The sequence below is a fragment of the Elephantulus edwardii genome, unplaced genomic scaffold (assembly GCF_000299155.1).
Source record: "Elephantulus edwardii isolate Elephantulus edwardi_28Jun2011 unplaced genomic scaffold, EleEdw1.0 scaffold00079, whole genome shotgun sequence".
In the NCBI taxonomy this organism is placed as follows: domain Eukaryota; kingdom Metazoa; phylum Chordata; class Mammalia; order Macroscelidea; family Macroscelididae; genus Elephantulus; species Elephantulus edwardii.
This window is the reverse complement of record NW_006399829.1, coordinates 11,131,112-11,142,555: the sequence shown is the minus strand read 5'-3', so window position 1 is coordinate 11,142,555 and position 11,444 is coordinate 11,131,112. Positions and strand designations below refer to the sequence as shown.

The 11,444-nt window shown below is 40.9% G+C and overlaps 1 protein-coding gene across 1 annotated transcript in view; it reads right to left on the bottom strand.

Annotated features, from left to right (window-relative positions):
* Positions 1-11,444, bottom strand: part of CDC20B (cell division cycle 20B) — a 17,293-nt gene that overhangs the window by 4,159 nt on the left and 1,690 nt on the right. The window contains 5 exon segments of the mRNA XM_006903673.1: positions 400-487; positions 1,936-2,142; positions 3,196-3,263; positions 9,264-9,460; positions 10,078-10,313. Coding sequence (XP_006903735.1) covers positions 400-487; positions 1,936-2,142; positions 3,196-3,263; positions 9,264-9,460; positions 10,078-10,313 — 796 coding nt within the window.

Below are 11,444 nucleotides of genomic sequence, written 5' to 3'. Positions count from 1 at the left end.
CTAGTACCACGACCCCTTCTAAACCCAGCCTGGACTTCTGGCAGTTCTCTGCTGATGTGCTGTTCCAGTTCATTTTCTAGTAAGTATTACTTGGTAGAAAAAAGCCTTTTACTTGAAAGATATTTCATATTTATCTGAACAGTGCAGTTACTCTCAAGCCTCATGTTCTAAATAGACCTGGCAGATGCTGAAGGCACAGTGGGATGTGGCCCCTGCCACCTGCCCATCAGCACAAGCACTGAATACCTCAGCACAGAGTCAAGACGGGCACTAGGCCCAATGTCCCATGTTGTTTCACTCTGATTTCAGTCTTCGTTTTCATATTATTGTTCTGCTAACTCAGACCCAATAATCAACTGCTGTTATAAACACACCTGGCTCCAATACAATGATCCTTACCTGCTGAGAACACAGTGATTCCAGCCCAAGGCCCCAACAACCGATAAATGCCCAAGTATGTTCCTTAGCTGCTTTTAGCTACAATATCCTGTAAGGGGGGCGGGGGGAGTGGACAAGCATGAGTATTTTCAAAGCCCATTTTCTTCTCAAAAGCCTTATAGCCAATTAAAGTTGACTCAGCCAGATTTTGCACTTAACCAAAGTTCAGAACCATTCATTCTGAAGCCATCCTCGAAGCTGATTTAATGTTAGACTCCCCTGGAGAGCATCTAAAACACTCCGCCATTGGGCCAGCCAAGCAGGAGGAGCCTAGGAAATGATACTTATGTTAAAACAACCCAAGTGATTTCAATTTGCAGCCAAGGGCTGGTAACCTATCACACCTCTACACGCACCAGATATCATTCAATTAATTCCTGCTTATGGCAACCACATGTGTCAGACCAGAGCTATGTTCTACAGAGTTTTCAAAAGTGGTTTCTTCCCCCAGGCCCTTCTCCTCATCACACCACTCACTCCTTCCAAACGAAGATAATGCCAAATCTGGAAATCCATGGAGAGGCACCAGCAAATATGCTAGGAAAACTTGGGTTCATGGATACTGTGTAAGGGGCCCTGGTGGCACTATGTGTAATGCATTTAGTTCCCAACCAAAAGAACAGTGGTTTGAGGCCAGCAGCCATTGCTCAGGAAAAAACTGTGGCCATCCACTTCTGTAAGTATTTATTAGATATTAGATATTTATTATATATTCTGGAAGCTCCTTTACAAGGAGCTCCTGGTAGTGTGATTGCAACCCATGAGCTGCTCTTTAGGGGAAAGATGACACGGTTTGCTCCCATTACCATTCACAGCCTAAGAAACCTGGAATTGACTCAGTGGCAGTGTGTGGGGACACTTTGTCGAACTAAGAGTTACACTGACTACTAAAATAGTCTTTTCCTGCCCATTGATGGTGCTATTTATTCTGACCCATATGAGAAATGACAGCTTTGTCAAGTAAAGGATCATGATATAACCTTCAAATACCCAGTAATCATTGCAGAAATGAGGGAGTTGTCCAAAGTTGCCTAGCATTTGCAAAGAATTGGTTTTACTCTGTTGTCAGAAAGCAGTAACGAATAATGGTATCCAGGAGCTTGAAAAGTCTTCATCTTAGACACCCAATCAAATCAAAATTAATTCAATCATCTTATACAGCTCTACTGTTGGTCATGGTTTGAGGTGAGGAAGGAGCCCTGGAAGGCAATCTTCTGTTCCAGGTTCAAAAATTATGTCTTCTACAAGCCCAGCTCTAGTTTGATAGAAAATATGTAAGAGGAGAAATTTAGAAAGGAGAAGAATGGTGGGGGGAGACTAAATAAGTAGTGTAACTTCATACCCCTCTTAAGTGCCATTCAGAAAGAACAATGGTACATCCTCTCACTTCCCAGAACTACGTCCCATACTCAATCTAGTTTCTATTTTGTATTAGTTCTTTTAACCCAGTATTTTCAGAGGTCACATTGCTGGGTGGGGAGGGGTAGTGTAGGGAACTGTCCAGTACTTGCACTTCTCCCTCGCTGGTGCCAGCTGCCAGACAGGGTCCCTCTTTCAGCCTGGACTCAGAAATCACATAGTTACAAGTGAGGCTTAAGTCTATGTTTTCCATCTCTTTGCTCCTTTCACCATCCCAGATGTACACAGAAGATTTAAGGGCCATAGCAACAAGGTTTGGGGAACTCCAATCTAAAATATTTAGATCTACAAGAAAAGTACATCAGATTAGGATGATAATAGTCAAATGAAAACATTTTCAAGTAAGCACTTTCTCTGTAGGAACAACCTTCTCCAGTTAGTTGGAAAATGGAATTATGGCTCCAGGCAGATTGCTTGAAGTCTGATGCTGAAAATGGAAATAAGATCTGATGAGGCTGAGAACTCCTGGTCTCATAATAAGCAATAATGTCCATAGGCCCTAAAATATTTACCTAAAGGCATGTAGATAACTTAGTGACTTCAATCATTTATGAGGATACGAAGGAGGGAAGTAAAATTATGTGTTTTTATAAAGATAACCTTGGATCTAGGATGCCCATTTGAGAAATGCCACTCTCATGGCTAAAAAAAAAAAAAAAAACCCAAACACAAAAAAGCTCAACTACAGTTACCTGGAAGAGATCCTCATTGGCTCATCCAAGTTACCTGCAAGTGTGCAGGCTTGTCAAAGCACTAGAAAGGCTTTCTCGCTTTCCTTCCCCTCTCCCCCTAAGACACTCGATCCTTAAAAGGTCTCACTCAAGTTTGAACATCTCCACGAAGTCTCTGTGGGAACCTGCAGTGTGTGGAGTCCCTCATAGTCCTTACAATTGCACCCACAATTATTTCATCATTTATATTTTACATCAGCTGTTCTGCTTCTTCAACTACATTACAAGCTGTACAAGATGCAGGGATTTCTTTCACGTGGCCAAGAGTTTCCTAATGTAAATCTAGACGCATAATAAGCTGCTTGTTTGAATGATGAGAGTCACCCATATGCAAATGTACATGCAGAACAATAAGCTATCATCAGTGCAATTCATTCTAAGCCAAACAAACGCACATTTCTCAATCCCACAAGCAAAAGCACTACCCTCCTCAGAATATGAAAAATGAAGAAGAGACATGAACTATGTAAATCTTATTTGCACGATACATATTTTGGTCAAAGGACCCTCTTTCTCTTCCAGAATAAGATTTCAAGTTCATACTCAAGGTAGAGGGTGTATTATAATATTTCTGCTTTTCAATTCACTATCTAAACAAGTTACTTACAGTTGTCATTCCGAAGACCAGTAAGGTGAATCTTCAGCTCTGACTGGCTTATAAAGTTGTTTTTATTACTGAACTTTTAAGACAGAAGGCTTCATCTGGGCTCCATCTCTACAACCTACAAGCAGCAAACTAAAAATCATTCTACATTTCTGTTTAATTCTGGAAGCATAGTAATTATTCTTGCAGGTAAAGAAAAATAGCTGAGTGAGAAAGAATATAGTCACCATGGTAAAACTGAGTTACAAAGTGGAGGAGAAGAAAGGAAAAAGCAAGGACTTTATTAACAATGTAAACAAGAATCATGCTGGGGAAGGTAGAGCGAGTCAGCCAGACAATGATTGTAACTGTGCAATCAAGTTTTCAGCAGCGATAAATCACATGGACGGAGATTGCCCATTCTTCTTCCATGGGACAACAGGTGGACTTGAACCACGTGCCTTTGGGATTGCAATGTGGCTTCTCACCACTCGGACAGCTGACAGGTCAACTGACTGGAAGAGATCCATATTTGCTCCCATTCCCAAGAAAGATGATCTAACAGAATTATCAAACTACCATTAATATCTCCAGCAAGCAAAATATACTCAACAGCACCTAACAATAATAACAAAACAAACAAGAATTTTAGCAAATTTTTAATAGGTGTTTCTAATAAAAAGCACATGTGTGCCAGCCTTAAATGCAGATAAAGTATCATGTGCCATGTACACACTATACTGTGCTTTGCATATTTATTCTGTCACTTGATATTTAAAAACCAAATTAATTTTGGAGTATTTTAAGCCAACACTAGCTCACCTAAGTTCTACAGTGAGTCCTTGATAACAAATATTTTTAATTACTGTTTTGTCTCTTTTCCCTACTATCACCAGAACACACAGAGTTACTCTTGTGACTAGTTTAACCCAGAACTCTGAAGTCAAGATTACATCTTCCACTAAATTCTAAGTTCTCATCAAAAGGCCCTGCTAAGTGCAAACCACAGGCCACTGCCTTTTCATCTCTCCAACCACTCCACCAGATCACACTGTGACTGACGTAAAGGCCAGGAACCGAGCCCACCCAGGTGGCTTGTGGTCTGTCAGCAGAGGGCTTCTGGTAAAAGTGGGAGAGCTTCTCAACGTCTTTTCAGAAACCAGATGCAGGAGGGTCACAAGGGGGATTCGAGAGGCACAGACCACATCGAGTGACATGGTTAAAGACCATCAAAATGAGACATCAAAATGACCTTCCATAAAAATTCTGTGTTCTATTTCAGCAGAAAAGAATTTTTACATAATATCTCTGTGACTAACCATAACTAAAAGACTTTTTTTATTGTAAGCCCAGCTTCTATGTGTCAATACAACTACCAAGCAACTCTGTGCTAATTAACTTTTTGAGCTTTCTGATGCAATCTTGATCATCAACATAAGCAACATCACAGTAGATGGAGAAAAGATTGAAATTGCCAATGATTTCATCTTACTTGGATTCACAAACAACACCCTTGGTTACCAGTCATCAAGAGATGAGGTATTGCATTGGGCAAGTCAACTGAGGGACCTTCCAAAATACTGAGGAGCCGTGATGTCAGTTTGAAGACTAACTTGTGCCCGATTCAGATCATGATCTTTTCAATCACTTTCTATGCCTTTGAGAGCTGGACAATGAACGGGGATGACAGAAGAAAAACTGATGCCATTTCATTGTGGTGTTGGAGAAGCAGACTGGACTGACGAAAGACTAAACATATGTCTTGGAGAAAGCACATCCAGAGAGTATTTTGAGAGGCAAGGATGGTGACACTTCATGTCACATACTTTGGGCATGATGTTAGAAGAGGCTATTCCTTTGGAAAGAACCACGGTTGATGTTGCCGGAAGGTCAGCAAAAGAGAGGAAAACCATCAAAGAAATGGACTGACACAGTGACTGCAGCAATGGGCTCAAATATGTCAAATGATGAGGATGGCACAGGACAGGACAAGGATCCGCTGTTCAAAGAGTCACCATGGGTCACACTCAACAGCACCTAACAACAATGCAGTCTGGTCAGATATTACGATCCCATTAGAATAAACCTGTGAATCACATGATTCTACCCCTACGCACTACAAACAGGTGCTGTTTCCTATACTGCTAGTAGTTTGATAAGCACTGATTGTGTCAAATTTTACCTGCAATATTGTGATAAGTAGTATTTATAAGCCTATGGTCCATAATTTTTTAACAATAACACCATAATTAAAGGAAAAGCACAAACCTATGGTTCTGATAGATTTCTATGGTGGCTAAACTTAATTGGAGTTGTTGTTGTTGTTGTTGTTGTGTACCACTGCGTTGGAACTGACCCATAGCTGACCAACCCGCAGGTTTTCAGAGGCAGTTCATCGAAGGGGAAGAGATTGCCCATCTCTCTCCTGCAGAACAACTGGTGGATTTGAACTTTGTGCCTATGGGATTGCAACACAGCTTCTCACCACTAGGCCACCAGAACTCCCTAATGGCTATAAATTGCCTATCTTTTTCCCATGGAGCAGCTGGTGGATTCAAAACACCAACCTCTGGGTTATCAGCCCAACATGTAATTCACTTCTTCTCAGTCATTGATAATGTTGTAGTTCAATCAATGTAGGAAGAATCTACAAAACAATCTTGTTAGCATTCATATAATTTCAAAAATATTGCATTGCAATAATTTACAATAGACTTTTCACATATTATTCAGTGATTTAAACTAATAATTACTATTACTAAGGATTCTGAAGGGTCTGGTTGGGAGGGGGCTCATGGGGGTGGAGGCGGCACCAAGAATTGCTCACTGGATGACACTGACCCTAGAGGCCCCAGGGTTCACCAGCAATGTGTGCTGTGGTGTCAGCAATGAATATCTTCAGTTTCTGGCAGATTACTACAAATGTCAACTGACCACAGCTAATAAAAGATTACTGAGGGTTTCAAAAAAATGAGCCAGTGCCGTTCCCACCAACTCTCAACTCTTTCAAGGGATGTTTAATTAAAATGTTTAAACAGAAACATTGAAGTAGCTCAGGCTTCAAAATTACTAAAAAAAAATGGAGGTTGGCAATTTCAGCAGTATTTTCTTTCTTACAATGTAGATATTTTCCTTTCTTCCTTCTTTACTTTGACAAGGTGGAAAACTGACATTTAATGCCATAGGTAGGAATGATAAAATAGCTATTATAACTTAATTAACAATATTCTTCTAGTAAAAAATATCTCAAGCTATTAGAACAATATAGGTTCATTCTCAGTTACTATTTTCTATGGCTGCAGAAAACAGGCACGAAGGGTAAATACACAGTAAGCTTTAGGGGATAATTTATGGAAAACATTAATAGCTTCAGAGATATCTAGACAAAAAATAAAATTGCCTTTAATTCCAGGAAAAACAAAGAGTTATATTAGTAAATAAATACCATTATAATACATTATATGGTAATGAATACCCAATAACTATAGAGATCTGTATCACTGTTTAGTGATACAGAAATCTATAGCGCTCTGGTGGATTAAGAACTTGCACTGACAACCCAAAGGCAGGTAGTTCAAATCCACCAGCTACTCCACAACAGAAACGTGGGCAACCTCTTCCCATGTGATTTATAGTCTCTGAGAATCCACTGAAGGGTCAGCTGTAAGTCGGCTCTGAACCAATAACTATTGTTTGTTATGTAGTAATACAAGGTAAACGTTGACTAGTTATGTTATTGAAACAGTATAACCACCTGAAAAGACTGAAAACTGGAAAAGAGACAGGATTTTCTAGGTCTTCACAAAGTCTAAAATTTTACGAAACTGTAAAACAGCAGTTGAAAAATATTATTTAGAAACAAATATATACATTTGCTTGTTGATGGGTACCTGGATTGCTTCCATCTCTTTGCTATTATGAAATACAGCAATAAATTCACACAAGAGAATATGATGCAGCATTTAAAAACAATGAACTTATAAGACACTACACAACATGTAACCTGGAGGATATTACGCTGAGTAAACTATCTCGGTCACATAAGGACAAATACTGCCTAACATCTCTGTTATAAAGCAGGACTGACATGGAGGGCTGGGATGAGAATAGGAAAAGAGTGGATAGATAATAACCACTGCATTGGAACAGATGAGGGGAAGAACTGTTTAAAAGAATCTATGACTAAGCATCACATGTATGACAACAATTCAGAACAAGAGGAGCACTGCAAAGCCAACTGGGGGAGGAAGCAGGGAAGGGGTGGGAGGAAAACATGCAACAATGAGCAAATTAAGAAATAAAGAAATCCAAATACCAGAGAAAACAACTGGAAGAGCTAAAGGTGGATGCCTCTGGGAAATAAGACAGGGTGGAAATGATTGAAAGGAGCTGAGATAACGTGTAGAGGATAGCTGGACTGCTAACCAAAAGATCCACAGTTTGAATCCATGGCCATTCTTATGGGGGGGGAAACAGGCAATCTGCTTCCCATTAAAGTTCAGAGCCTTAGGATCCTAAGGAAGAGGTGCCTTGAGTTTGGTTGGGAATGGTTAGAACAAAGAACCGAAAGAATTATCTCAATTTAGTAATTATGTTGATTCTGTCCTCTCACATACTTTGGGCATGTTCTTTGGAGAGGCTATTCCTGGAAAGGTGGAGGGTCGACGAAAGAGAGGAAGACCCTCAGTGAGATGGGTTGACACAGTGACTGCAGCAATGGGCCCAAGTTGTGTTAGAGATTGAGAGGACTGTGCAGGACGGGACAGGGTTCAGATCTGCTGTCCAAAGTGTCACTGTGAGTCATAGTCAAGTTGACTTGACGGCACATGACAACAACAAACAGGAGCTTGAAAAATTATTGTGTTTTTTTTTACCTTGAGAATGAAACAAGGGAGGAAGGAGAAAGAGAGAAGCCATGAAGTTCTGCCCCATACCTCTCCAAACACATCTGCATTTTACCAGCCTGTTTCTGGCTGGGAAGTATCACCGAAGCCGGCAAGAAATTAAAACCTCGTGATATTGCTGGAATGCTCTGAAATGAAAAGATTTCTTTTAAAATTATAATCAAAAGTTAAATTATTATTAAATAATAATAAATATAGTTAAGTATTATTAAGACCACTGATTACAAAAGAAATTCTTTTCAAAACGTGTCACTCAACTCACCAGAGTTGATATTCTCTTGTTCTGTTTCTGGAACTTTCCCTGCACCTCTGTTTCCCTCATCTGTAATGTACCGAACTGGACTTAGCCTCTTAAAGGTCTTTCTTTGCCCAGTAACTCTTTTAATAAGGACACCAAGTCAGAGTATAGGATGGCACAGGACAGGACTAGGTTCAGATCTTTTGTTCATAGGGTCACTATGAGTCATACTCTACTCGATGGCACCTAACAACAACAGGTCACCAGAGCTCCCTAATTATTCTACTAAAACTCCCTATCAGACAAACCCACACAGATCAAGCACCCAACAAAAATTCTATTCTAACAGGTTTATTTTCCTTTATATGTTAAGTTTAAAAATTTAAATTTGTCTTTTACTGTTCTCCTAGTAAGGTATACACCAAACACAGGAGAGACACACTAGGGAAGTAACGGCCTAAAGTGAGGTCTTAACTTTCCAGTTCTTAGCTTTCAAAATGAAACTCTGATCCCTGTAGAAGTTCTTCACTGGATTTGATAAAATTTAAAATACACTAATGATAGCTAATGACAAAAGGATTTAAGATCTGACACGGCCATAACAAACAAGGGATGCCTGAAAAATCTGTGCCATAAGAACTTAAAGGCTCGAGAGTCAAATTTAAAAGACCACCTTACAGAGGAAGAACTAAACTTATCCTGAGAATCCCCGAGCAACCAAACAGATCACCAAAGAGCCAGAGAAGACGATAACAAGGGATAGCAAAGCCTGTCTAAGTGTATTCTCAATCTTTACCTCTTTGATTAAAAACGTGAGTTGATGTCTGTTCTCACTTATTTATTCTTTCTTGTGCATTCATTGGACATTTTGTCTCTGTTCTGAAATGCTTCTATTCACTTCTTTCACTCACCCATGGTTTTTCTTTCAGAAACTCATCACCCATTATTGCTTTGTAAAGGTAGCTAAGTCTGGTGGCCCCGATTGCGGACCCAGCATCTCAGATTCCATGTTCTGTTGACCTCCCTGGCCATCGGAGTCAGCATTTTCCTTCCTGCTTCTGTCCAATGACTGAGGTGTCTTGCAGAAATGGAGAACAGAGTTATTGGTTTCAAAGTTCCCTTTGATGGGAGTCTTCAGTGGCTCTTGGTCAAATCCCACAAGAGGAAAAACTAGCATTATGCTTGGGTTTTAAAAACAAGATAGCACTCACAAGCAATAATTTTGAAAATTAATACATAACTTGGGAGAAAGAGAGCATTATGCTGAGTGAACTAACTCAGTCTCATAAGGACAAATACTGCATATGACCATTATTGTAAAAAAACAGAAGGCTAACTAGTAAAATGTGTATGGCGAGAAACAGGGAAGGAGAAGGAAAGTCAGGATGTGAGTGAGAGACAATCTGATGTTGGCTGGTGGACAGCGAAGGGGAATGGACACTAAAGGTCTGGAGCAGGAATATGAAATTGGTACGTGGGAATTGCATTGGCTTAAAATACATTTGGGCTCCTTTCAAGCTGTAGAAGAGCATTGGGTTAAACCAAAGAGCAGGAGGATCATCCATCTGGTCAGAGCTCTGGAATAAAAGCTCTCTTTCTGAAAGATACAATTCTCGTCATCCTTGAAAGGACAGAGGAGAACAGCACAGGAGAGGAAGACCCAGGATGAGATGGATTGATATAGTAACTGGGGCAATGCGGGTAGATGAGTCAAACTTAACCAAACTTTTCACCGTCCCAGCACAAAGTCGTAGCACCTTCTATCACCTCACCTGGAGTCAAGGTCTCTTTCTCAAGAGTCATCTTCAGCTCTGACCCAGGAGATGCTGCGAGGGCCTTGGTGGAACACTCTTCCCCAAAGGACTCTGCCGCCAGATCCCTAGTGTGGCTTTGCTGCCACCTTGTGGTCATCGGGCTACTGGCAACTGGAACCAGAGCCGACTGCCCCTTCACTAAGTGGTTCTTAAAGTTAGAATATGTCACCTTAATTCTGTCCAATACTTGTTTGAAAACAGAAGAACAACTGGTAGAGGTTCTAGTTGCCTCAATGATAACAAAAGTAAAAATTATCTTCTTATTGTTGTTATGTACCGTCAAGTCTCCTGCAACTCATAGCGACCTTATGTCCAACAGCTCTGAAGCCTGCCCTGTCCTGAGCCAGTCTCACTGACCCTGACACACCCACACCCATCGCTCCAGTTACTGTTTCAATCCATCTCATCCTGGGTCTTCCTCGCCCGCGCTGTCCCTCCATCCTTTCAAGGATGATGTCCTCCAAGGACCGGTCTCTCATGGCCAAGTACCCAAAGTATGTGAGACGGAGCTTCAAAATCCTAGCCTCCCAGGATTTGGTTTCGGTCTCTCCAAGACACACCTATTTGTTTTCTTGGCAGTCCACGGAATGTTCAAGACTCTTCTCCAGCACCACAACTCAAAGGCATCACATCAATGCTTCTGTCATCCTTAGTTATCGTCCAGCTCTCTACAAGAGACTTATGAATGGGCTATCTCCTCTCATGTGATTAACAGCCTCTGAAAACCCGCTGGAAGGTCAGCTAAGTCGGTTCCAACTCACTGGTACATAACAGTCTAGTACAAGGGAACTCTCTTGACCTGGTAGGTAAAGAGTTGCACTGCCAACACAAAAGTGGGTAGTTCAAATCCATGGGGTAGCACAAGGGCAAAAGATGGGCAATCTCGTCCGGAGAGATTTACTGCTTCTGAAAACTCGCTGAGGGGTCAGTTCTGACTCAACGGCAGTAAAGGAGGAAGTCGAGTGCAACAGAAATAACAGACACATGACTTTAGCAAGGATATGCTTTGTGCCACAGCCTCTTTTTAATCCAGCTTGGATTTCTGGCAGTTCGCTGTTGATCTACTGTTACAGCTGGTTTACTTACAAAGTTCATATACATTCTTTTTCACACTAGATCTTTCCTATTTCCTTCCCCCACCCCTCCCTCCACCCATCAAATTAATTAACCACACAGCTCCTCACCCATCCTCACCCCTCTGCTCCCACCCTCCCCACCTTAGATCCTCATTCACGTTTTACTAGTTATCTATTTCTGCAGTAATAGTTTTATACAGTATTTGTCCTTATCAGACTGAGTTAGTTCACTTAGCATAAT